The 27,777-nt window shown below is 48.2% G+C and overlaps 1 protein-coding gene across 1 annotated transcript in view; it reads left to right on the top strand.

Moving 5' to 3' along the window:
* The window catches only part of LOC118225400 (inactive N-acetylated-alpha-linked acidic dipeptidase-like protein 2), a 330,235-nt gene that overhangs the window by 149,216 nt on the left and 153,242 nt on the right, over positions 1-27,777 (top strand). Inside the window, exon 5 of the mRNA XM_035413736.1 lies at positions 26,690-26,963. Within this exon, the coding sequence (XP_035269627.1) occupies positions 26,690-26,963 (274 nt within the window). The remainder of the gene's footprint in view (positions 1-26,689; positions 26,964-27,777) is intronic.

Here is a 27,777-nt window from a genome sequence, read left to right as displayed (position 1 = left end):
TATAAAAAAGGATGCAATTCCTACATGGTTCACCCTATGTTAGATGTAAATACCCTCAAGTTAAAGCTGACAGTCTGCACTTTAACCTCATATTCATTGCTTCATTTCAAACAGCTCCCCATGGAGATCACAGGGAAGGGTCTTGCACTGGAAGGGCCGCTGTGATTTGCCTAATAACCACAGTGCCATTGCAGCCATGGCAGCCACAGGTTGTTCCTCTACTCTTACAGCCAAAGCATTCCAATTGGATGACGGGTAAATTAAGGGCGTGGCCCAGTGCAAGACTGTGGCAACGGTTGTTCTGTACTGTAATGTAACCCTGTACACCCCTGTGACCAACCAGATCCTTCCTCTTGTAGGTGAGGAGAAGAAAGGGCGGAAGGAAGAGCTGAGTATCTGGTTAGCGTAAGGATGTAGCTCCGTTTGGCTGGGGAAGGAAGGGTGGTGTTTTTACTGTTTCCGTGTTGAACGAGTCAAAGAGGGAGTTTAGCAGAGTTTAGCTCTTCCTCTCCAATGTGATGCTCTCTAGCACAAAGCTGCATAATAAACGGTCTTCCTGTGAAGACGCTCTGTCTCCTGGTTCACCTCCAGACAATCGGACATTGATCCACTGTGAAACGGATTAAGCATGGTCGCTCCAGCACTAAGCATCAGAATAATAAACCTTGTGCTAATGAAATCAGGCGGTAGAAAGTATTTACTCTCATCGAAAGTGGTGAGATTTTTGTGTTGTAGTTGTTTTTTGTTTGTTTGTTTCTGTTATTTTTGTTGCAGCACATGTTTTGGATTAAGCCACCGGACCAAAGCGCTCTTTTATTCATCTGTTTTATAATAGGATCTGCCAGTACACACTCGAAACTATTATTATTATTATTTTGTGTGTGTGAGCGCATCGATGTTGTGGTGTTAGCCGCTGGCTAATGGAATTTATTCCACGTTACAGAAGTGCCTTCTGGAGCCGGCCTCCCAGCTGACATGCGGAATCCCGTCGGTTTGTCTCTGATGTGTGCGTGATATCCACGCTTCCACGCTGCTTACACCAGTCCTTTCCCATCATGCTTTGAGGAGTCCTGTAATACAGGTTTCCGCCGGTTTCTCAGAGCCCCGTTTGGCCCACCGACGGCCGCGACGCCTCTGCAGAGTTATTCTGCGCGTGGGGAGACACGTCCGTTCCTCTGCCGTCTGGGATTTGAGGATTATTCTTTTCAGATTCAGCCCGAGCGCTTCTTACCCCTGTGGTTTCCACGCCCACTCATATTGCATTGACTGAAATGTTACTTTCCAGGAAATAGAAGCAGACAAATATGAAAAAATGCTTCGTGCTCACAATCTTACGCAGTTAAATTTACACAAAACGGTCATCCCCATAGAATTCCTGCATTTATCCATAAGAATGTGTGATAGCATTTTTGTTAGAGACTGAAATATATCACTTTTGAGAATATTATTTTTCATAGCTTGTGTAATGTCGTCCTTCACAGAAGGCATGCAGTATATGCTTCAGAAAAACATAATTTTAGGTGAAATGTGGCAATATTCTGACATCTGAATGAGATTGAATTCAACTGCATTACTTATTATGCAGTTATATTATATATTGCATTATTATTACACAATGCATTTAGTTACTGTGTCCATATGAAGTGTTGGAGCCGCCAGGTTATGCTCTGTCCACAAAGACGTCTCAAGCTCTTTATTTGTGCGAGGGATATGTAGTTATGTGGTATTTTGAAACATTTTAGAATATGTTACCTTTATTAAGCATTAATAACTGTATTATAAGACAACAAACGTCATTGCTGATGTATGAATATGATATTAAACAGGCCTGGGTTTCCACAGTATAATTTCTCTCAGGGTTACAGACAGTAGTGTATCGCTATGTTATTCTATTGTAAACCTGAAAATTTAATATTTGATATTTATTACTGTTCATTGACTCTCAATAAAGCATTTATTAATGGTGAATAATGGAATTATATATATAGAAACATCTGGCCAACACAAAATTATAAGGCAACTGGCTTCCCAGCTTTTTAAAGTTTTTAAACTTTCAGGTACAGGCATTCACCTAACTCAAAGGTTTGAGCAAAATCAAAAGAGAAGAAGAACTTTTGATTTTAATCAGGAGTTTGCTGAACTTCTGTACCCAAAAGTTGAATTTTCTTTAAAAAAAAAAATCTGAAGTCAGTTGCCTTATAATTATAAGTTGGCCTGACTTTCAGTTTTTTAAACTAGTCAGTGCAGAGATAAGAGTTTTGCAGCAAGACTTAAATGCACAATATTGGAGTGTGCCAGTTATACTAAAATGTGCGGTATTGGAGTGTAGTAGTACTGAAATGCACAGTATTGGAGTGTTGCAGTACTGAAATGCTTGATATTGGAGTGTTGTAGTAATACTGAAATGTGCATATTGGAGTGTTGCAGTAATACTGAAATGCACAGTATTGGAGTGTTGCAGTACTGAAATGCATGGTATTGGAGTGTTGCAGTAATACTGAAATGTTCTGTATTGGAGTGTTGCAGTACTGAAATGCATGGTATTGGAGTGTTGCAGTACTGAAGTGCATGGTATTGGAGTGTTGCAATAGTACTGAAATGCATGGTAATGGAGTGTTGCAGTAATACTGAAATTCATGGTATTGGAGTGTTGCAGTAGTACTGAAATGCGATGTATTGGAGTTTTGCAGTCATATGGTTCCTCGGTCCACACCACACAGGCTGTATCTCTGACAGGCAGTGCCGTACAGACCTCCCCAGAGCTTCCATCAAACATGACAAGACAGACAGGCATCAGGGGAAGGTCATGGCCCAGCCAAAACTATGGGTCCTGTAACTGACAGGTCTGAGGAGTTAAAAAAAAAAAAAAAAAAAGAGCTCCATGTGTCCGACTGACTTGGCGAACGTGGTGATTTTTCCAATGGTCAGAATTTTTTTCACCGTGTGTCATGAGGGGAGAAAACGTTTTGTTTTCCGTAAATAAAAACATATTTGATGCTCCAGCGCTTTATGTAATGGTGTTAATAGTGAATAGTTTTAATGGTGTTAATAGTGAATAGTGTTAAGTGTTAACAGTGGTGTATTCTCTTTCACAGTGACCTGCAGGCCTGTGTCAGAATCAAGCATACCTGCGTCTTTCTCCTCTTTCTGTTATAGCCAGGCCATTAGGCCCTCCAGAACTCAGCAACAGCCTAAAACTCACCGAGGTTGTGCTCCCCCCAGTCCCCGTTTATTGATCTTATCCTGTGTCCCCCCCCCCCCCCCCATGCTCCAGGGGAGGGGGGAGTACAGTGGTCCTGGCTAATTGCCCACTCTGCGGTATCCCAGCAGCCTCTGGGGCTGTGTGTGGATTATTGGGCTGCGTCGGGGGCCATTAGCTTCACTGCAGCTCTGATCAAACTCTGTGGGACCCCAGCCAGTCTAGACACCGGAGGTCAAAGGTCACCCACAATGCATCCACCAGAGAGGGAGACCTGTTATTGAAGGGTGTGTGTGTGTGTCTGTGTGTGAGAATGCAATGCAGTGTGTGTGTGTGTCTGTGTGTGCACACGTGGGTGTGCAGTCTTTAACCAGAGCAGCGTGTGTGTGTGTGTGTGCGTGCGTGCGCAGTCTTTAAACAGAGCAGTGTGTGTGTGTGTGTGTGTGTGTGTGTGTGTGCGCGTGTGCAGTCTTTAAACAGAGCAGTGTGTGTGTGTGTGTGTGTGTGTGTGTGTGAGTGCGATGCTGTGTGTGTGTGTGCAGTCTTTAAACAGAGCAGTGTGTGTGTGTGTGTGTGTGTGTGCACACGTGGGTGTGCAGTCTTTAACCAGAGCAGTGTGTGTGCGTGTGTGCGTGTGTGTGCGTGCGTGTGTGTGCGTGCGTGTGTGTGTGTGTGTGTGTGAGGGAGAGAGTGCGATGCTGTGTGTGTGTGTGTGCAGTCTTTAAACAGAGCAGTGTGCGTGTGTGCGTGTGTGTGCGTGCGTGTGTGTGCATGTGTGCGCGCGTGTGCAGTCTTTAAACAGAGCAGTGCTTGTGTCTCCAGTTGAGAGTGAGCGCGGGTTCCATCGCAGCAGAGAGATGTCGCAGCGGTCCCTGTGGTGCTGTGCTGGTGCTGCTGCTCTGACGCGCTCTCTGGTTTGATGGAGAAGCTGCTGGAATCGCGGTGCGTCTGAGCAGCGCTCCAGTCCCCCACCGAGCCGTCCCCCGCTGACAAAAACAGGCCTCCATCACAGGGACTGCAAATTAAAACAGACCTCCATCACAGGGACTGCAGACTAAAACAGGCCTCCATCACAGGGACTGCAGATTAAAACAGGCCTCCATCACAGGGACTGCAGACTAAAACAGGCCTCCATCACAGGGACTGCAGATTAAAACAGGCCTCCATCACAGGGACTGCAGACTAAAACAGGCCTCCATCACAGGGACTGCAGACTAAAACAGGCCTCCATCACAGGGACTGCAGATTAAAACAGGCCTCCATCACAGGGACTGCAGATTAAAACAGGCCTCCTCATAGGGACTGCAGATTAACAGGCCTCCATCACAGGGACTGCAGACTAAAACAGGCCTCCATCACAGGAACTGCAGATTAACAGGCCTCCATCACAGGAACTGCAGATTAAAACAGGCCTCCATCACAGGGACTGCAGATTAACAGGCCTCCATCACAGGGACTGCAGACTAAAACAGGCCTCCATCACAGGGACTGCAGATTAACAGGCCTCCATCACAGGGACTGCAGACTAAAACAGGCCTCCATCACAGGGACTGCAGATTAACAGGCCTCCATCACAGGGACTGCAGACTAAAACAGGCCTCCATCACAGGGACTGCAGACTAAAACAGGCCTCCATCACAGGGACTGCAGATTAACAGGCCTCCATCACAGGGACTGCAGATTAAAACAGGCCTCCTCATAGGGACTGCAGATTAACAGGCCTCCATCACAGGGACTGCAGATTAACAGGCCTCCATCACAGGGACTGCAGACTAAAACAGGCCTCCATCACAGGGACTGCAGACTAAAACAGGCCTCCATCACAGGGACTGCAGACTAAAACAGGCCTCCATCACAGGAACTGCAGACTAAAACAGGCCTCCATCACAGGGACTGCAGATTAACAGGCCTCCATCACAGGGACTGCAGATTAAAACAGGCCTCCATCACAGGGACTGCAGACTAAAACAGGCCTCCATCACAGGGACTGCCGATTAACAGGCCTCCATCACAGGGACTGCAGATTAACAGGCCTCCATCACAGGGACTGCAGATTAAAACAGGCCTCCATCACAAGAACTGCAGACTAAAACAGGCCTCCATCACAGGGACTGCAGATTAACAGGCCTCCATCACAGGGACTGCAGATTAAAACAGGCCTCCATCACAGGAACTGCAGACTAAAACAGGCCTCCATCACAGGGACTGCAGACTAAAACAGGCCTCCATCACAGGGACTGCAGACTAAAACAGGCCTCCATCACAGGAACTGCAGACTAAAACAGGCCTCCATCACAGGGACTGCAGACTAGAACAGGCCTCCATCACAGGGACTGCAGATTAAAACAGGACTCCATCACAGGGACTGCAGACTAAAACAGGCCTCCATCACAGGAACTGCAGACTAAAACCGGCCTCCATCACAGGGATTGCAGATTAACAGGCCTCCATCACAGGGACTGCAGATTAAAACAGGCCTCCATCACAGGGACTGCAGACTAAAACAGGCCTCCATCACAGGGACTGCAGACTAAAACAGGCCTCCATCACAGGGACTGCAGATTAACAGGCCTCCATCGCAGGAACTGCAGACTAAAACAGGCTTCCATCACAGGGACTGCAGACTAAAACAGGCCTCCATCGCAGGAACTGCAGACTAAAACAGGCCTCCATCACAGGGACTGCAGATTAACACAGGCCTCCATCACAGGAACTGCAGACTAAAACAGGCCTCCATCACAGGCGGCATTTCCTGCCGTGGCTCCACGGTTGCGTGATGCTCTGCAGTATGTCTGCTGAACAAACACGGCGTACCGCGTGTGGCATGTTCCTGTCGCATGTTGGTTGGGTGAAGTTGGAGAGAGAGCTCTCGACGCGGTTGGGTGAAGTTGGAGAGAGATCTCTCGACGCGGTCGGGTGAAGTTGGAGAGAGATCTCGACGCGGTCGGGTGAAGTTGGAGAGAGAGCTCTCGACGCGCTGACCGAGCGGAGGGTGAGATTTCCCTTCACTCCGCCGAGCGTCATGTTGCTTAAAGAGGAGGTTTGTTTACCACGCAGCCGGGAGGCATTCGTTTCCCCCGCTGCACGCTGACGAGGGGTGAAGCGCTTAGCCTGGTGACCTGTCCAATCAAACCCACTGCGCAAACGGCACAGCCCACTGTGAGTTAACCCCACGCCATCACAGAGAGGAAGAGTCAAAGATACATTCACTCTGGCATGAAGAGCATCGGCCAATGGCTGCCCTGTTTTCCACCGGGGCACCAATGACAGCCCTTACTGTGAGGAAGCTCAGCGAGGCGTGTACTGAGAAGATTAACCTTCACTTTATTCCAATCATTAATGTTAATGGGATTTATGGGTATAAAAACACGCAGTGAAGAGGACCATCCACACTCAAGGCCCTTCAACTGACCAGTTGTCTAAAAAGTCTGAAATCAGATTTGTTGTAATTATGTGATCCCAGAAGATGAGTTGTTTTTGTCCTTCACAGCACTCTGCTTATGATAAGACATGGACAGGTTTATGGACAGGCATCTGTTGTCTTAAAAAGTACGTCTCTGCTAATAAAGACCCATTCAGGATTGTGGGGTTTTATTCAGGTTTGTGAGAGCCCCTGTGGATGCTCTCACACGTGCAGCAGGTGAATGTTCTCTGTTCTGTTCCCTCTCAACCTCCCCGTTGCTATAAGCTGTGTGCGGTGTTAGACAGAGCTGTATCATTATTTGGCCTGTTTATACCCGCTCATAATTGGGAGTGATATGTATTGCGGATGAATATAAAAATAAATGAGGCATTAACATTGTTCCATAAACACCTCATTCACACTACATTCTCACACAATCACAGGTTTGGAAGGAACACAAGCTGCTTCTGACACTGATGTCTTGATTACAGCTATCTTCAGCAGCGATTACAGCCTCTGTCTCTCAGAGAAACTATTTAATTACCAAGCTACACATCTGAGTGCATCAGGAACCCGTGTCATTGCAGTGTTTCTACCACTCTGTGTAATTACGGCAAGTGTATCTGGTTGTAATCTTCAAAAAAAATGACCTAATGGTGAGAGGTTTGGAGTTTGACAGGGATGGGTGACTTGCTGTGTGAATCAGAAGTTAAGAATTCTCCAAACAAGCTTGTTCGATGGAGGTGCATGGAGGTCCTGTGTGTGCGTGTGTGCGTGTGTGCGTGTGTGCGTGCGTGCGTGCGTGCGTGCGTGCGCGTATGTGTGTGTGTGTGTGATTCAGTATCCACAGGAATAAATGAATTACCATAGACACTTAGCAGCGAGTGCATTTCACTCACTGGAAAGAGAAACTGAAAAGGACTTAATCTGCTCTTCCGTTTTCTGCTCGGGTTCATCCCGTCTGTTTTATTCATCATTTCTTTCTGTTGCTTTGAAAGGAATAAATGCGAAAACGTGTGAGCCGTGAGCAGCAGCGAGCAGCAGCGAGAGTGGCAGGGCTGTGGGACCAGTGGCAGAGAGCTCAGTCTGGGGATTCGTGAGCAGCAGGGCTGTGGGACCAGTGGCAGAGAGCTCAGTCTGGGGATTGGGAACGGCAGCTCTTTACACAGTGAACAGAGCCAGAGCCTGCCTTGGTAACGGCGCTAAGCTAACGGTGCTAAGCTAGTGATGCTAAGCTAACAGTGCTTAGCTAATGGTGCTAAGCTAACGGTGTTAAGCTAACAGTGCTAAGCTAGTGATGCTAAGCTAACAGTGCTAAGCTAACAGTTCTACGCTAGCGGCGCTAAGCTAATGGTGCTATGGTAAAGGTTCTACGGTAACGGCGCTAAGCTAAAGGTTCTAAGCTAACGGTGTTAAGCTAATGGTTCTAATATAATAGCGCTAAGCTAACAGTGCTAAGCTAATGGCGCAGACAAGCTCGCGGTTCTCTGCCACAGCAGAGCACTCATCTCTCTGCCCGCTCTCTCCAAGGCGCAAACCACCCACTCTTCCCCCTGATTCACAACCATTTTCATGCGGTATTCAAGTGACCAACTGTCAAGTGACCAACTGAAATATCCGCCATCGACTGCCATAAGGCACAGTTAACACACATTAACAAGCACCAAATAATCTGTTGTTGTTTTCTCTTCTCCTTCTGGAAGCAACAGCGTAGTCAGCTGTTATTTTTGCTCAGTAGTAAAACCACAATGGGGTCCTTTTTTGTGCATTTTCACAGAATGTTTGGCTGGTATTTGTGTTGGTTAGATTGTCTGTTTGCAGTCTCACAGCAGGTTGGTATTGCTGTGTTTTTACTGGTGACTCTGAAACCCAGAGTGGGAGCAGAGTATTTAACCAGGGATGCTGTAGACTCCGTAGGGGACTGACCGAATTATACTGTACTCTACCTGCATCAGCTTTCAGTCAGTAATGTAACAACCCCACCAGAGGGCGCTGTCTTAAATTTACATGAAAAATCCAAATGATAGGCTGGTAAATGAATATAAACTGGACAAATAGCTGAGACTGTAGATCATATTCTGGTCTTAGCATTCACATATTCCATTTAAAATGCTGCATGAATTTATTATGAGTATATTTGAGGCAATTTTAATTTATAAGAGACCTCAACCACAGCCCCACCTTCATCCTGTTATTATTGAGTGTTTCGTAGATCACCTTAAATTGCATATATTGTTTCATTAGAATGTACTGTATGCTGTAGAGGTATAATAAAGCAAATGCTGCATTAATTAAATCCTGTCTTATTACAGCAAGTCTTCCATTGATTTAAGTTCCTTCTGTTTTATCAAAAATGTGAATAAAATATGAAAGGTATCCTACTAACACACACACACACACACACACACACACACACTCATGCGTGAGCCATGGTTGCTCTGTGTGAAATGGGTATTCCAGACTCTGTAAAGGTAGTTTAGGGAGTTCATTTCTGCACTTTAGATTTTTATCACAGCCTCAGTGCTGTGGCAGCGACCGCGTCTCTGTACAGCTCTGCTTCTGATGCAGTTCATCCATGTGACACAACATGCAACACCACAGCAAGCACGCCTGAGCTGTCATACCTCCGCCTCTCTCTCCCTCTCTCTTTCTCCCTCTTACTTTGTCTCTCTTTCTCCCTCTCCCTCACTCCCTCTATCTCCCCCTCTCTCCTCTTACTCCCTCACTCTTTCTTCATCTCGCTTCTCTTTTTCCCCCCTCTCCCTCTCTTTCTCCCCTCTCAATCTCACTCCCCCTCTCCCTCTCTCTCCCCACCGCTCCCCCGCTCCCTCTCCCCCCCTCCTCTCCCTCTCCCTCTCCCCCCCCCCCCCCCCCCCCCCCCCCCTCTCTCCCTCCATCTCAGACACATTCACAGAGAGTGTGTAATGTCATTTTGGGACGGGGTGTGAATAAAACATTGTGCTGAGTTCTGGAGTAGAAAGGGAAGCCTACCCAGCACCCAGGGCCCCGCTGCCTGGCGTTCTCATGCATGCATTCATATGCATTAACAGCAGCCGGTCGAGCTGCACAGCCTCTCGCTGCTTCTCTTATGTTCCGCATCCTGTGAATAATTCTGCGTGTGTATATTTAGACCCACCTCTCCGATCATGCGTTTAGTTTGTTAATAGATGCCTAGTTCTGAGACTCTTATAGAACACGGTAGTTTGTCAATAGATGCCTAGTTCTGAGACTCTTATAGATCACGGTCAACGATACAAAATTTCCAAGGTCTCTGTTTTTCAGGAGACATGTAAATTGATGGAGAGAGGAGGACCACGTGTGTGTGTGTGTTTGACTGTGTGTGTGTGTGTGTGCATGTGTGTGTGTGTGTGTGCATGTGTGTGTGTGTGTGTGTGTGTGTGTGTGTGTGTGTGTGTGTGTGTGTGTCTGTGTGTGTGCGTGTGTATGCCTGTGTGTGTGTGTGTGTGTGCGTGTGTGTGTGTGTCTGTGTGTGTGCGTATGTGTGACTGTGTGTGCCTGTGTGTGTGTGACTGTGTGCCTGTGTGTGTGTGTGTGTGTGTGTGTGACTGTGTGTGTGTGTGTGTGTGTGTGTGTGTGTGCCTGTGTGTGTGTGTGTGTGTGCCTGTGTGTGTGTGTGCCTGTGTGTGTGTGTGTGTGTGTGTGTGTGTGACTGTGTGTGTGTGTGATCTTTGCCGGGGGGCGGTTTATTTGGGACTGGGAGCTCAGTGTTAAGAGTGTGTGAGGACGGACCCTGTAATTTATGCACAGTTCTGCGTTGGGAGATCTTCGATGCACTTTTTGAACTGAACGCACCTCCAGGGCCAGTAAGATTGATAATAACTGCCACACGCACAAAAAGAAAAATCTATCTGGGGCAGCAAAGCAGGCGATTTTTTTTTTCAGCCTTAACCGTGTCAACAGGTAATACAATCAAGATTTACTCTGATGTGTTTGATGCAACAAGCCAGTCTCTGTGATGGAAGGAATTTCTGAATCATAAATTATGGAAATGGCCTGCAGAGAGTTAGGCTGTATTAATATCTGCACTCTTTCCCAGCTTGTTTGCTGGCGCATAAATATGGAATACGGCTGTATCTCAGACCAGGAGCCTGCAATGAAGGCTGCACAGATGCGTCTGTTTCCCAGAATGCACGGCGTCCAGGGCAGGGCTCTCTCATGGCCCAGTGGCTTCTGGAATCAACACTCGTCTTCCTCGTCTCACATCTGGAAGCAGCTGTAAACCTGTAACAGGTGTATTCACTATTGCTCAGACCCTTGATGTGATCTGAGTGGGCTGTTCTTCAGCGTCTTCCCATTCAGTGATCCCTGTCATGATTAGGTAGGTGTGGTCAGGACTAAGTAGGCGTGGTCATGATTAAGTAGGTGTGGTCATGATCAGGTAGGTGTGGTCATGATTAAGTAGGTGTGGTCATGATTAAGTAGGTGTGGCCATGATTAAGTAGGTGTGGTCATGATTAAGTAGGTGTGGTCATGATCAGGTAGGTGTGGTCATGATTAAGTAGGCGTAGGTCATGATTAAGTAGGTGTGGTCATGATCAGGTAGGTGTGGTCATGATTAAGTAGGTGTGGCCATGATTAAGTAGGTGTGGTCATGATTAAGTAGGTGTGGTCATGATCAGGTAGGTGTGGTCATGATTAAGTAGGTGTGGTCAGGACTAAGTAGGCATGGCCATGATTAAGTAGGTGTGGTCATGATTACGTAGGTGTGGTCAGGACTAAGTAGGTGTGGTCAGGACTAAGTAGGCGTGGTCATGATTAAGTAAGTGTGGTCATGATTAAGTAGGTGTGGTCATGATTAAGTAGGTGTGGTCATGACTAAGTAGGTGTGGTCAGGACTAAGTAGGTGTGGCCATGATTAAGTAGGTGTGGTCATGACTAAGTAGGTGTGGTCAGGACTAAGTAGGTGTGGTCATGATTAAGTAGGTGTGGTCATGCTCTCAAGTGTACAGGTAAAGCACTCTGCTCAAAAAAGTAATGCTGTAATGATTCTAAACTATCTCATCCAGACCTGCTCAAACAATTAGCCAAGCAATGCATCTTACCCCTCATACAAATCTGCTTAAACAAGTAACACAATAACAATTCTAAACTCTCTCATCCAGACCTGCTCAACCAATTAACACCATAATGATTCTTACCTCTCATCCAGACCTGCTCAAACAATTAATGCAGTAACGATTCTTAACTCTCTCATCCAGACCTGCTCAAACGATTAACGCAGTAATGATTCTTTACTCTGCCATCCAGACCTGCTCAATTAACGTAGTAATGATTCTTAACTCTGTCATCCAGACCTGCTCAAACAATTAACATCATAACGATTCTTACCTCTCATCCAAATCTGCTCAAACAATTCATCCGGTAACAATTCTTAACTCTCTAATCCAGATCTGCTCAAAAAATTAATGTAGTAATGATTCTTAACTGTCTCATCCAGACCTGCTCGAACGAATATTTCAGATATATTAATCCATTAGCCTCCATACGAAGAAGCATAAAATGTTTGAAAAGCAACACACGTTTTCGCTGATAATTACAGGAATCCTTATTTTGCATGTTTGTATGGTTTTGGTTCATGACGTTTGGTTTGTCTCTGAGGATGTGTGTGTGTGTGTATGTGTTAGCTTTGCCGGTGGACTGCGGAGTGAACAGAAGCAGAGTGTCTTAGTCTTGTGTTTCAGAGGAAAGTGGGTCTCTGCTCTCCTGGATGAACCGGCAGAAGAGGTTACTGCGAGGAGCACAAACACAATTAATTATTCATTTTCCCACTTGGAAGAAAATACTTGTACAGTATATTGAAAAACTGGCCATAACAGCATGAGTACCGAGTCATTAATTTTAATTTTTCAATATGTTTTAAAAGTTTTTAAAAGGTGATAAAGAGTCAACAAACAAACACTTCAGTTTGTCTATGGCACAGCTGGTGTTTGTGCTAATTTCTCACATAAAACATAAAATCCCACAACAATAATCCAGATGTAACTGAGTAAAAAGGGTTTTCTGAATGTGCTGTATCACCTGCTCCTGTTAGTAGTTACTATCAGACAGTTACAGGCTGTCTCTAGGAGTCTGTTGTACCCTTGCATTCTAATTATTGTTGCCCTGAATAATCTGGGTATTAGTGTGTTTGTTATTATTGTTGCATTGTGAATATTTTTGTGTTGTAAGTATTGTTTTGTAACTACTGTTGTTGTATGAATATATTTTGAGAACTGTTGCATTGTGAGCTTTGTGATTAGTATTTCATCATGAGTATTGTGTAGTGAGTATTGTGATTACTGTTGCATTGTGAGTGCTGTGTAGTATTGTGATCAGTGTTGTGTAATAGGTATTGTTGCGAAGTTTTGTTTGAGTTGAGCAGTGCATAATTCTGCATTGTGAGTGTTGAGTAGTGAGTATTGTGATTATCGTTGTATCATGCGGAGTTTGCATAGCATTGTTTGTGTTGTGCAGCCCAAATTGTTGAATTTTGAGTACTATGCTTTAGCTATTGTGCAAGAGGAGTGTGTGTGTGTTTAGCTATTGTGTGAAAAGAGTGTGTGTGTGTGTGTGTGTGTGTGTAGCTATTGTGTGAGAGGAGTGTGTGTTCGTGTGTGCACGCATATGTGTGTATGTTTTTGCGACCAGTGGTTCCCTCTCTCCTTCGTGAGATTTCAGTGACTTCTGTAACCACACACACAGTGGTGCATTTTAAAGCAGCTTATTGTTCTGTAAAAAGAACACACATGTTAATTTGGTGGCGCTGATGGGTGTGCAGATGTGGTGGAGAGGTAGGAAAGGGGAGAGGAATGTGGAACCAGGAAAGCAGAATTCCGGTGGAATGTGGAGGAAAAGGCCAGGGGGAGGAGAGAGGATGGAAGTGTCAGGTGTTTGGAGCCATCGCTCCTGAGAAGCTGTGTGTTTATTATTGGGTTCACTCAGGGGAGTGGGGGGTGTCCCACAGTGTTCCTGCTCCTGTGCCATCAATCAGCCCCCCCCCCCCCCCCCCATTCTGAGACGGCTATAAGCCCTCGAGAGCACCTGCACTCCATCTGTGAGCTGAAGCGTGTGTGTGTAAGTGTGTGTGTGTGTGAGTGTGTGTGTGTGTGAGTGTGTGTGTGTGTGTGTGTGTGTAAGTGTGTGTGTGTTAGTGTGTGAGTGTGTGTGTGTGTGTGTTAGTGTGTGTGTGTGTGTGTGTGTATGTAAGTGTGTGTGTGTGAGTGCGTGTGTGTTTGTGTGTGTGTCTGTGTGTGAGTGTGTGTGTCTGTGTGTGTAAGTGTGTGTGTCTGTCTGTATGTGTAAGTGTGTGTGTGTGTCTGTGTGTGAGTGTGAGTGTGTGTGTGTGTGCACTGTGTGCGTGTGTGTGTAAGTGTGTGTCTCTGTCTATGAGCTGGAGCATGTTTATGCACTGTGTGTGAGTGTGTCTGTGCGTGTGTGAGTGAGTGTGTGTGTATGTGTGTCTGTGTGTATGTGTCTGTGTGTGTGTGTGCACTGGAGCAGTGGCACTTGAGCAGCTCTGTTTGGAATAAATGTACAGAAATGGAGCGTACTGAGATATTGTAAATAATGTGGATTTTCTTAAAAATGTGATGAATATGTTCCACAGCAGTTTCATTTAAAAATGAATTATTGCAACATCTAACAGGGCCAATAATTAGTGTTCTTGCCCAGGTAATATAGTTTATTTCCATGCGTTCTATTTTCATAAGAGCTGCAGCTCAGGTGGCACTTTGCCGTATGGAAGCAGCTGACCACCCCCCCCCCCCCCCCACCTGGGGAATCTTTTAAATCTTTTATTTGTGCCACGGTGTGGTGAGTTTTATCTCTGCTCTAGAGTGGTTTTGGCAGGATGGTTTTCCCCGTCACTGGATCCTTGTTAAAGTCCCATTACCTGGAGCTCTGTGGGGGTGGTGGGGGAGGGGTGGGGGGTGTGCTGGTCAGAAATAGAGAGGGAGGAGCGAATTAGATGTGCGGCCCAGCACTGACACACCGTACCTGGGTCTCTTGTTTGGTTTTAGCTGTGCAGAGTTAACTTGCGCTGGTGCTTTACTGATGCTGCAACTTTACTGGCTAGCGTAGGAACGCTGTTAGCCAGATCTGCTCTGGTTAATCAGGGGAACGAACTCACGCGTCTCCCACACTGTGAGCTGCTGCTCGATGAACGCAATGTAACGTAATTTAATTTAATGCCCAAAGAGTTCTGCTTTAATGCATCTCATTAATATTCACAAAGAGGCAGGGGTGGGTACAGTACTGCACACGGGGGGATGATCTTTACTGTAACGCAGCAGAGTAAACTTCTCTCCCTGACTGGACCCCACTGCCAGGACGGGACCCCCCTGTAGGTACGGGACCCTCCTGTAGGTACGGGACCCCCCTGTAGGTACGGGACCCTCCTGTAGGTACGGGACCCCCCTGTAGGTACGGCACCCCCCTGTAGGTACGGGACCCCCCTGTAGGTACGGGACCCTCCTGTAGGTACGGGACCCTCCTGTAGGTACGGGACCCTCCTGTAGGTACGGGACCCTCCTGTAGGTACAGGACCCCCTGTAGGTACGGGACCCTCCTGTAGGTACGGGACCCCCCTGTAGGTACGGGACCCTCCTGTAGGTACAGGACCCCCTGTAGGTACGGGACCCTCCTGTAGGTACGGGACCCTCCTGTAGGTACGGGACCCTCCTGTAGGTACGGGACCCTCCTGTAGGTACGGGACCCCCCTGTAGGTACGGGACCCTCCTGTAGGTACGGGACCCTCCTGTAGGTACGGGACCCTCCTGTAGGTACGGGACCCTCCTGTAGGTACGGGACCCCCCTGTAGGTACGGGACCCTCCTGTAGGTACGGGACCCTCCTGTAGGTACGGGACCCCCCTGTAGGTACGGGACCCCCTGTAGGTACGGGACGCTGTAGGTACGGGACCCTCCTGTAGGTACGGGACCCTCCTGTAGGTACGGGACCCCCCTGTAGGCAGGGGACCCCCCTGTAGGCAGGGGACCCCGTGTAGGTACGGGACACTGTAGGTACGGGACCCTCCTGTAGGTACGGGACCCTCCTGTAGGTACGGGACGCTGTAGTTACCCTCCTAACCCGGGTACTACTCTGTGCGGTGGGTGTTCAGCCCGTGTAGGCCATGCTGGTCTGGATCCCTCTCAGGTGCCTGTGCAGTGGCGTTCTCCTTTCATGAGTTCCTTACCTGTACGGTGCAGCGGTCCCAGCTGTCTGACGGTCCTGATGTGAAAGCCCTGGGGTGTGTATGATGGGATTCTGATGGCTGGTCACCTCGCCCCCCCCCCCCCACCCCCCGTTTCTGTGAATGTTTGGTGCGGTGTGGGATGGCTGCGGCAGACCCACTGCGATTCGGGCGACTCTTTCGCTGGGATGCGGGAGAGCGCCGTCTGCATAGCAACCGAGCGGCAACCAGAACGGGCCGTTAGTGGTTCAGGCGGAGAGGCTCCAGCGCAGAGCGGCTCCAGCGCGGTGAGGCTCCAGCGCGGTGAGGCTCCAGCGCGGAGAGGCTCCAGCGCGGTGAGGCTCCAGCGCGGTGAGGCTCCAGCGCGGAGAGGCTCCAGCGCGGTGAGGCTCCAGCGCGGTGAGGCTCCAGCGCGGTGAGGCTCCAGCGCGGTGAGGCTCCAGCGCGGAGAGGCTCCAGCCCGGAGAGGCTCCAGCGCGGTGAGGCTCCAGCGCGGTGAGGCTCCAGCGCGGAGAGGCTCCAGCGCGGTGAGGCTCCAGCGCGGTGAGGCTCCAGCGCGGTGAGGTTCCAGCCCAGAGAGGCTCCAGCGCGGTGAGGCTCCAGCGCGGTGAGGCTCCAGCGCGGTGAGGCTCCAGCGCAGTGAGGCTCCAGCGCAGTGAAAGGCACGCTGGGGGAGTATCGATCGCTGCGGGTAATTACAGCAGCGCCGGTGTAGCGAGCTGCTGCCATCGATCCCCCCGCTTGAGTGAGACTGAAGGAGCAGGGAGGAGAGGGGTCCTGGGGCTGGGGGGGGGGAGGAGTGGGGTCCTGGGGCTGCTGGGCGGGGAGGAGGGGAGGAGAGGGGTCCTGGGGCTGCTGGGCGGGGAGGAGGGGAGGAGAGGGGTCCTGGGGCGGGCGGGGGGGGGGGGGAGGAGATGGGTCCTGGGGCGGGGGGGGGGTGGGTCAGCGTGTGCATCGTATTTGGGATGGCTGTGTTGCATGACGGTTAGGCAGCCAGATTTATAACTTAGAGGTTGCAGGTTTGATTCCCAGATGGAGTTCTGTCATTGTGCACTGGAGCAAGACACTTGACTTGAATTTCTTCAGTAAATATCCAGCAGTGTAATCTGATTGTATGTACGCTGTGTAAGTTGTTATGGATAAGAGCATCTGTGAAAATGCTGCAGTGTTTGGAGCAGATGTGCTGGTTGTGTAAATATAAATGCATGTTGAGCCATTGCTATGCGCTGTAAAATTACATTTAGACTTCTCCTTTAAATGCCTGGTGCAGTGAGGCTGGCCTATTTTTGATTAGACAGGGAGCTCTATATATTCAGTGTCCCGCACCTCCACCCCTCACACGGGGGTCGACCCGCAGTCCGTTAATGATGTCACCTCAGAGCCCCCCCCCCCCCCCCCCGGCCTGGGTAATTGGAGACCTGCGGCCTGTCTGGTGCTTTTTTTAATCCCCTCATCTGTGTGTGTTTGGCTGCTGGGTGCAGGCTAACCTTCCCGGGGTGATAAAGATGATGAGTGGGGATGCAGCGCCTCTCTCTGAAGTTTAAAGAGTGGGGATGAGTGGGGATGAGTGGGAAGACGGCGCCTCTCTCTGATGAAGTTTAAAGAGCGGAGATGAGTGAGGAGGCAGCCCCTCTCTCTGAAGTTTGATGAGTGGGGATGAGTTGGGATGAGTGGGGATGAGCAGGGATGAGTGGGGAGACGGCCCCTCTCTCTGAAGTCTGTGGCACATTTTTATGAAGCTGCCGGTGGAGGTGAGCGTGCGCCAGGTGAATTTCCCGCTCTCGTTTTTGGGGTTCAGGCAACGGGCCTTTGTGTCACACCTCACTAAAGGTTGTTATAGCGATTTTCCCCTGTCCTTTCCAAGGACTACAAAACACTCAGCTACTCAGCTACCCACAATGCCATTCCACGGATCTTTTGTGGGAGTACACAAACAGATCATGCTAAAAGCACTCTAAATCCCGGGCATAAATATTAGATTAAGCCTCATTAGATGCCCTTTTCTTTATGTTTCAGTAAATCCTTGCCTTTGGAGCTGAGAGGCCGTGGCTTAGTGGAACAGCATGCATGGTGAGGCGTTGAGCTGGCTGCCAGGCATTGTGGGAAGTGGAGTCTGTGAGCGGTTTGTAGTGCAGAGGAGTGGATTTGTGTTTGGCTCTGTGGGAAATGATTGAGCGCAGAGAGCTTGGCTGCAGGGCAGGAGTTTGTGTAATCCTGGGATCAGGGACTGTAGCTCCAGCCCTGTGTGCTGGGAGACCTGCTGGGGGGGGGGGGAGGCACAGGAGGGGGGTGGGGGTGGGGAGGGAGGCACAGGAGGCGGGGGTGGGGGTGGGGAGGGGGGGGGGCTGTTGTGTTTGGCTCCAGCTCTCAGCTCTGAGTTCAAAACTGGGCCTCGTCTTGTAGAGAAATCGGAAAAATACTATGAGCTACACAGCAGGACGGGGAGCGGGGGGGTGAGCCAGAGGACAGAGCAGCATCTCCAGGCTTGGTGTTCCTGCCAAGCGATGACTGTTGGAGTGTGTTTGTGTGTGTGTGCTCTGTGCGTATGTGTGCGTGTGTGCGCGCGTGTGTATGCAAGTGTGTGTGTGCATGCGTATATAAGTGTGTGTGCGTGTGCATGCATGTGTGTGTGCAATGTGTATAATGTGTGTGGGTGTGCACACGTGTTTGTATGTGCGTGAGCGTCAGTGTTTGTGTGTGCGTGAGCGTCTGTGTTTGTGTGTGCGTGAGTGTCAGTGTTTGTGTGTGTGAGCGTCAGTGTTTGTGTGTGCGTGAGTGTCAGTGTTTGTGTGTGTGAGCGTCAGTGTTTGTGTGAGTGTCAGTGTTTGTGTGTGTGAGCGTCAGTGTTTGCTGTATCTCCATGTCAGAAAGATGCATTTTTATCTCTCTGATCTGCCTGCTTCAGTGCAGCATTCAGCCTCCAGTTCTCCGCTGCTGAAACTCTCAGGCAAGGCAGAAGAACAGGAACTCTGCACAGGAACTCTCTGATGCAAGATAAGATCTGTGCCGGATAACAGCCGATAATAGGCATGCTGTGGATTGCACTCGGCTGTGTATTAACAAATCTGATTCAGTCTTTTCCTTTTTAGAGAGTTTTTGTCTATGACATGGTGTGCTTGGGAAAGTGGAGTGTTATACTGCTTGTGCTGTGCAGAGTTGGGCACTTTGGAGCTTTGGGAGGTGCACTGACGCACTCTAATGCAGTTTTAAGACATTGATAGATTGGATGTTGTCCCGGCAAGAATACCTGCGATCCAGTAATTTGTCATGCTACTATTTCGAATAATCTCTGTGATAGCATATCCACATTACAGTCAGGGAACTGCAGTTTTACATCGGAAGGTTATAGGTTTTAATCCCAGAGGAGATCCGAGCACTGCAGTTTTAAACTCTAGCTGAGAACTCTTTCTTTATTGGTTTCTAATCGGAGCAAATAATATTTTGCACATATAATTACTGTAGTCCCTATTAATATTGTTTTTATGTAAATTATGGTTTTGTTGCCTTGCCTTCTTTATTTAACAACATCAATAGTTTCTATAATCCATTATGTTTAAAAAGGTCGCACAACAATAGCCAGTGACCTCAAAAAATTGTGGAAGAGTTTATTCTGCAGCCAAAATGTTAGTGTTTTGGTAAAGTTAATTACTGACTCCTGGCTAATGAAAGGATCAGGTGGCATTTACGTCTCTTTTGTGAACGTGTTCATCTCCGTGATGCGCGCACATTGTTTTACCCGCAGAACCCGTTTTGTGTGATCTCAGGAATTATTTAACATTTGAGGTTTTCGGCTGCTGTTAACCTGACGATGTCTGCTTAAATTCCCCTCGCGCGCAGAGACCGTCTCGGAGCGGATCTGACTTTCTGTTCGCTACAAAATACCCGTTTTTTTTTTTGGAATCGTCTCATCGGATTGACGGCGTATCTGACGTGAGCTGTGGCGAACAGGTTTGAACATCGTTTAGCATTACCCGCAGCGCATCGCTTCCACCGCGAGGAAATTCTCCTCGGGTTTGAGTGCGAGCAGCTTCCTGCTTTTATCTCTGCGCTGCTGCGGTTCAGCGCGAGTGCAGCTCCGCTCCTCTGCGCCCCTGGACTGTGTTAACATCAGATCCGCTCTCCTTTTCGCACTTAGCATTTTACCACCTGGCTTTATGGGAATTAATTCTCGTTTCCCCCCGTGATAACGGTCTGAACGCCGAGCGCGGTTTTCACCCCGCGTGCACCTATTCCAGTTACGCCGCGTTGCGACTGGGGCTCGCCTCCTGAGCTGATTATTAACAGTTGAGCGATTTATTTGATTTCTCTCGCTACGTGTTTACAGTGCCCTCCAAAAAGATCGCCACCCTTGATTACGATGAGCAAATAAAGCCTGTGTAAAAAATAAACAGCACAGGTAATGAGCTTTATGGCGTGCTCCAAAAACGGGAGAATTAAACTGTAATTGGAAGCAGGTGTTACGGTTAGAGGAGTCCAAAATAGAGCATTTTGGCCCCACACACCAGCGGGTTTGGCATGGAAAGAGGGACAGTTAGATTGAAAGGGATACCATGCCTACGGTGAAATATAATCATGCATCTTTAATGTTATGTGACAGACGGTCAGATTCCGATATCTTTTTGGCCAGATGTGTTCAGTTCCACAGGAGCTGTAAGGAGAACAGTGTTGAGGCGTGGTGCGGGCCTGGCTGCAGCAGCCTGGTTCAGCTCCAGGCAGATGAGATACATGTACCTCTCCATGTAAACCTGCACACAGAGAGTGTGTGTGTGTGTGTGTGTGTGTGCGTGTGTGTGTACAGTGTGTGTACAGTGTGTGTGCAGTGTGTGTGCAGTGTGTGTGTGTGTGTGTGTGTGTGTGTGTGTGTGCAGTGTGTGTGTGTGTACAGTACAGGCCTACAGCAGCCTGGTTCAGCTCCAGGCAGATGAGATACATGTACCTTTCCATATAAACCTGCACACAGAGTGTGTGTGCAGTGTGTGTGTGTGTGTGTGTGTGTGTGTGTGTGCAGTGTGTGTGTGTGTACAGTGTGTGTGTGTGTGTGTACAGTGTGTGTGTGTGTGTACAGCACAGGCCTACAGCAGCCTGGTTCAGCTCGGGGCAGACACATGTACCTCTCCATATAAACCTGCACACGGAGCTTGCAGTGATCTGAAGGGGCTGTATTCCTCCACACATCCCTCCTTCCCTCCTCAAGCCTGCGCATAAATCCAGCCGCACTTCAAGTGAAAAGGCTGCCAAGCTGCTTTTCCATTATTCATCGAAACGCGCAAACTTCATAATAATATGTCTGTAGAAAAACATGAGGCTTTTGGCAGATGCTGGTGTCCTGGCGTCCCGTTTGATTAAAAGTTACTCTCGCAGATACGCGGTGTGGTTGTAGGTGTACTCCGGTACGTTCGGAGCTGTCGTTCCTAATTCTGTTTTCTGCGAACATGCCTAACAGTAATGCACAGATGTGCTTATCGTAGCGCCGTCAGAAAAATCTCGTAAAGTTAATGTAATGATGTCGGCTCAGATCTGAAGTGCATTGATTTATTGGGGACACTTCATTTTTCATTGTTCTAGCCCCCCCCCCCCCCTTTTCCCATTGGGTGGAATATAACACACTGCTAATGTGACCCCTGCATTCAGCCGTACCCCCCCCCCTCCCCCGCCCCCCCCCTCCCCTTAATGAGCTTCAAAGTGTCACTGCGGCTTAAATCACAGTACAGTACACCGTAAATCGCCTGGCAGGATTGCTTTCAAAGTGCGTCTTGTCAGGGGCCGGAAATGCTATCAAAACCTGAACTAAATATTGAACGCCATCTTGTAGGCTACAGAAGACGTTCTTTCTTTCTTCACTTACGGTGTATTCCAAAGTGGTGCTTCATTGAGACGCATTGACCGCGAGATGCAGTTTTGAGTGAAGCAGTGCTGTTTGCATCTGTTTAATCGCTGAAAGACTGCTGTCTCATCATTAGCAAACATGTAATCAACCGTGATTTAGTGCACTGCTGTTAAAGACCTGGTACCTCCTGCGGTCCCTTGGAGTATGTGCAGATTGGTTTTCACAGACCTGACCTGCCTTATCCAATAAAAAAACCCATTAATGGCCTGTTAATCTAATCTGTCCAATCAGCTTCTGCGGTGTATTGGGAGCACCTCGGCCTCCTGTGGGGAAAATACACAATTGAAGACACTTTGACCTTTGACCCTTCAGACCCCTCAGTAACATTGTTTGCAGAGCACTGACTGTTTTAAAAGAAATGTGTGTGTGTTGCAAACAGGGCAATCCAAAATTCTCATTTCATACAATCATGTGGGTTGGTTGGTAAACGCATTGACCCCCCAGGGGTGTGTTTGGTGTCCGTGTCGACCCCCCCCCCCTCCCCCCGGTCAGACCCGCTCTTCGGGATCTGAGGAGGAGCATTATGGGTACTGCACGGTGATGAAAGGCTTGACAAATGGAGGGAAAAATCGATGGGCTGCAGCCTCATAATCGTCATGGACTCCGTTTAATCTCCCTGCTGCACGGTGCCCCACGTTCCCCCCCCCCCCACCCCCCCACCCCCCCACCCTCATTTCTGTTAGGCTGGGGCGTGTGATGTTCCTGCTTTGATCCTCCGATTGCAGGGGAGTTTCCAGATCTTCATTTTCGGGATGGAAAAACATTCTGTCGCTGGACAATAAAGAACTATTGTTTATAAAAACCAAAAAATAACTGCAACAGAAATTATGTTTATTTCAGTAGAATTTGTAAAATCAATATTAGTAGACTGACACATTCAAGCTCTTTATTTATATTATATCGGTTAAGCGATCTCTCATCTTTGTCTTTATCAGCTCTCGAACAACACGCGTTCTGTGGAGGTAGGGGTATAAAGACAGGAGTCACTCTCCCATGAAATGTAGCGTTTACTGCTGCTGTCGTTATCGCCCTCGGTAACCACATACACCCCCCCCCCCCCCCACCGTTATCACCCATAACCGCAGCGTAGTACAGCTCCGCCCCTGACTGTGACAGGTGGACGGCTGCGCTGAAGCCACCTGTGCAGGCTCACCTGTGCCTGCTCGTAAGAGAGCGCTGCTGAAGTGCATGGGCTTCGGAGTGATTTTTAATGGTGCTTTTCGAGTGTGTACGTGCGCAGGACGAGTGTGTGTTCGCCTCTAAGGGCTCGGGGCGTTGGTGGAGGATCCTGGCGTCGGTCTGAAAGTGTTCCCTGGCCCACGCGTCCAGGTCACCCATCTGGTTAGTGGTTCTGTGCGGAATACCCAAACATGCCGTTTGGCTGTGGAGCAGAGAGAGGCGGAGAGCACGCTCTGTTAAATGGCTTCTTTTCTGGGTTTAGCCAAACAGCCGAGCCCCTGGCTGTTCAGTAGTGCTGCTGTGTCATAAAGTCAATTTGTGCAGTAAAATGAAGTAACCGGCCTTGTGACCTCATGACCTAAAGGTTGCAGGTTCGATTCCCAGGTAGGACACTACTGTTGTACCCTTGTGCAAAGGTACTTGGCCTGCATAAATGGATACTATGCTAAATGCTGTGCAAGTCGCTCTGGATAAGAGCATCTGCTAAATGCCTGTAATAATGTAATGTGATGTCTGTGGAATTGAGTACTGAAGACTGATTGCTAATATCTGTCTTTTAACGCCGCGGTTGATGCTGTCTTACACAGCTTCAGTTGTCTCGGTTACCAGGGGCATCCTCCAGTGCCGCGATAACGAGGAGCGGCTTTGAGATTTGCTGATGAGAGAGGTCCACGTCCCCTCAGTGTTCCCTCTTTATTGCACTCGGCAAATTTGATGAGTTTTCTTTGAAGATCTCTGTCAATATTCCCACGAAGAGCGGGATATCTGAGCCCTCCATTAGACCGGGCAAATTGGAAAATTTATTCAGAAGGAAACGAGACTCTAATATTACAGGATAATATCATCTTCTACAAAATGGATGGTTATATTTATGCATTTAAGGCTTATCTTTAATGTTGGAAATAGGAAAATTTGTGCTTGCACATCTCAGGTTTATATTTAACGTTGTGAATAAGAATGCTTGGTTGTGTTTTCCGAAGTGCTTTTTTTTCTTCTCTATATACAATTTTCACAATAATAAGTAACTGTTTTATTGAAAGCGTTCTCAGACGGGTTGTTTGATGCTTGATGCTGAAACGAAGGGGCTGTTTATTCCTCTCATCCCCACGTGGTTTCAGCATTCTCATAACTCCAGTATGCCAGAACAATTCCAATATGGTTTATTATTATTAATACGGGGAGCAATAATGAATCGGTTTGGGATATATATGCATTCTGTGTGTGCAGACCATTTATAACTGTTTCATTCTGTCTGTAATAATGTTAAATGCAGGTTATCTGGCTGTATCAATGGCGTATATTTATAGGGGATGTGAAGAGTGGCCTTTATGTTTTTTTTTTCATCATTTTTGTTTTATGAATGTGCCCATGTGCTGTGCTTGTCAGACCATTCCCAGGCCCTTCATTGTATCTCTGTAGTCCTGTCGCTCGGTGAAGAGCAGGTTTTAAAAAAATATTTGAAACCTAATGGGTGTCACTGTACTTCCAATGCACATAGATCAGAACTGGGTGTGTTTAAACCGCTCTAGCTTTGTGAGGACTGGGTGTGTTTAAACCGCTCTAGCTTTGTGAGGACTGGATGTGTTTATACCGCTCTAGCTTTGTGAGGACTGGGTGTGTTTAAACCGCTCTAGCTTTGTGAGGACTGGGTGTGTTTAACCCGCTCTAGCTTTGTGAGGACTGGGTGTGTTTAAACCGCTCTAGCTTTGTGAGGACTGGGTGTGTTTAAACCGCTCTAGCTTTGTGAGGACTGGGTGTGTTTAAAACCGCTCTAGCTTTGTGAGGACTGGGTGTGTTTAACCCGCTCTAGCTTTGTGAGGACTGGGTGTGTTTAAACCGCTCTAGCTTTGTGAGGACTGGGTGTGTTTAAACCGCTCTAGCTTTGTGAGGACTGGGTGTGTTTAAACCACTCTAGCTTTGTGAGGACTGGGTGTGTTTAAACCGCTCTAGCTTTGTGAGGACTGGGTGTTTTAAACCGCTCTAGCTTTGTGAGGACTGGGTGTGTTTAACCTGCTCTAGCTTTGTGAGGACTGGGTGTGTTTAGACACTCTAGCTTTGTGAGGACTGGGTGTTTTTAAACCGCTCTAGCTTTGTGAGGACTGGGTGTGTTTAAACCGCTCTAGCTTTGTGAGGACTGGGTGTGTTTGAACCGCTCTAGCTTTGTGAGGACTGGGTGTGTTTAAACCAACCGCTCTAGCTTTGTGAGGACTGGGTGTGTTTAACCCGCTCTAGCTTTGTGAGGACTGGGTGTGTTTAAACCGCTCTAGCTTTGTGAGGACTGGGTGTTTTTAAACCAACCGCTCTAGCTTTGTGAGGACTGGGTGTTTTTAAACCGCTCTAGCTTTGTGAGGACTGGGTGTGTTTAAACCGCTCTAGCTTTGTGAGGACTGGGTGTGTTTAACCTGCTCTAGCTTTGTGAGGACTGGGTGTGTTTAAACCGCTCTAGCTTTGTGAGGACTGGGTGTGTTTAAACCGCTCTAGCTTTGTGAGGACTGGGTGTGTTTTAACCGCTCTAGCTTTGTGAGGACTGGGTGTTTTTAAACCAACCGCTCTAGCTTTGTGAGGACTGGGTGTTTTTAAACCGCTCTAGCTTTGTGAGGACTGGGTGTGTTTAAACCGCTCTAGCTTTGTGAGGACTGGGTGTGTTTAAACCGCTCTAGCTTTGTGAGGACTGGGTGTGTTTAAACCGCTCTAGCTTTGTGAGGACTGGGTGTTTTTAAACCAACCGCTCTAGCTTTGTGAGGACTGGGTGTGTTTAAACCGCTCTAGCTTTGTGAGGACTGGGTGTGTTTAAACCGCTCTAGCTTTGTGAGGACTGGGTGTGTTTAAACCGCTCTAGCTTTGTGAGGACTGGGTGTGTTTAAACCGCTCTAGCTTTGTGAGGACTGGGTGTTTTTAAACCGCTCTAGCTTTGTGAGGACTGGGTATGTTTAAACCGCTCTAGCTTTGTGAGGACTGGGTGTTTTTAATCCAGTTCCCAGATCAGTGGAGTGTGGCCGTGTGGAATTGTGCTGGAAGCTGTAAGGGTTGAGATGGACAGTGTCACTGCTGCCTCCCCGCCCATCTGTCTCTGCTGTAGAGAGACAGCACCCCCCCCACCCCACATGGAATCCCCCCCCCCCCCCCTCAGGAAACGCCCTGGCAGGCGAAGAGGGAGTTCCTTAGGGGAGAAACTCACCTCTCTTCTTTTCCTCTGTGTTTTCTCCCTCTTTTATTTCCATTTGATAAAAGGGGGAGTATATTCGCTCTTTATCAGTGTGTTATGCATGCATATGCCCCCCTGATCCCAGCAGCACTTTCAGCAGGCTTACAGGACCGTTCCCTAGCCTGTCACTTTTCATGAAATTTCTCTCTCTCAGAGTTTAACATCTTTAGTGCGCTGCAAGACTCCTCCAGCTCCCTCTCCTGATTATCTTGTACAGTACTGTATCATGTACGTTACGCTACCAAAGAAATCCTATGACAGATGAGGAAGGTACTGTAGAATTGGGGCTATCAAAACACGCTAAATTCTAAAGGCCTTGTAGGCCCTGATGTTCAGTGTTTGGTGGTGCAGCACAGTCCAATGGGGCTTTTGTTCAGCTTTCATTTCTTTTTCCTTTTCACTTTTTTCTCTGTCTTAGCCGTCCAAATATGTTTTCTGTGATCGGTGTGTACACAGAAAGAAAGCACTGGCTCAGATAATCCTGCTAAACTGATCTGTTCATCCCCCTGCTTTATACACCACCATAGTGAGATATCTACACCGCCACCGATTTTATTGTAGTAAATAAATGTTGTTTTTAATGTTGTATTTTGTATTCATTGTAGTTTTTCCCCTCCTCCTGTGCAGGGACTTGAATGCTCTTTCCCTGGAAGATGGGGGGTTTTCCCAGGCCAAGTTCCTCCTCCACCACTGGACAGAGCTGGGGCTGACGGACGTTCAGCTGACCAATTACAGCGTGCTGCTCAGCCAGGCTGGCTCCGCCCCCAGCACCATCACCGACCGGGCCAGCGGAAAGTGCTTCCTGCCCAACAGGAAGCCGTGTGATGGCGGGAACCGTAGCCCCGCCTCCGAGGATCAGCTGTCCTCCTTCGCTGCCTACTCCGCTGTGGGCACCCTGGAGGTACGTTACTGACAACCTGACCGCCATAACTGCCAAGCTCACATTCAGCAGCACTGACCATCTCCTAACTGCCAGCACTGGCCATCTTCTAACTGCCAACACTGACCATCTCTTAACTGTCACTCCTAACTGCCAACACTGACCATCTCTTAACTGTCACTCCATTACTGCCAACACTGACCATCTCTTAACTGTCACTCCTAACTGCCAACACTGACCATCTCCTAATCACTGCATCCATTACCATCAAAACTGACCATCTCCTAATCACTGCATCCATTATCGCTAACACTGACCATCTCCTGATTGCTGCATCCGTTATCGCTAACCCTGACCATATCCTAATCACTGCATCCATCATCGCCAACACTGACTATCTCCTAATCACCACATCCATTACCACCAACACTGACCATCTCCTAATCGCTGCATTCAGCACTGACCATCTCCTAATCACTGCAACCATTATCACCAACACTGACCATCTCCTAATCACCAACACTGACCATCTCTTAATCACTGCATCCATTACCATCAAAACTGACCATCTCCTAATCACTGCATCCATTATCGCTAACACTGACCATCTCCTAATCACCAACACTGACCATCCCCTGACTGACACTTCATTACAGACAGTTAGCAGCAGCCGTCCTCATGTGAGGCCCATGGGGAGTGGAATGCTTTGTGTTCTATGGGAATTAACAGCCACCATGTTTGCTTCCCTCTCCGGCTGGCTAATGTAGGCTTATGTGCGTTGTTGCAAACCTCTGTGGTGTAATGAATGTATATCCAGTCCAGCTATTTTCCAGGT

This window comes from Anguilla anguilla, chromosome 4 (assembly GCF_013347855.1).
Source record: "Anguilla anguilla isolate fAngAng1 chromosome 4, fAngAng1.pri, whole genome shotgun sequence".
NCBI classification, from domain to species: domain Eukaryota; kingdom Metazoa; phylum Chordata; class Actinopteri; order Anguilliformes; family Anguillidae; genus Anguilla; species Anguilla anguilla.
The sequence above is the reverse complement of the archived record's forward strand: the minus strand, read 5'-3'. Positions and strand labels throughout refer to the sequence as shown.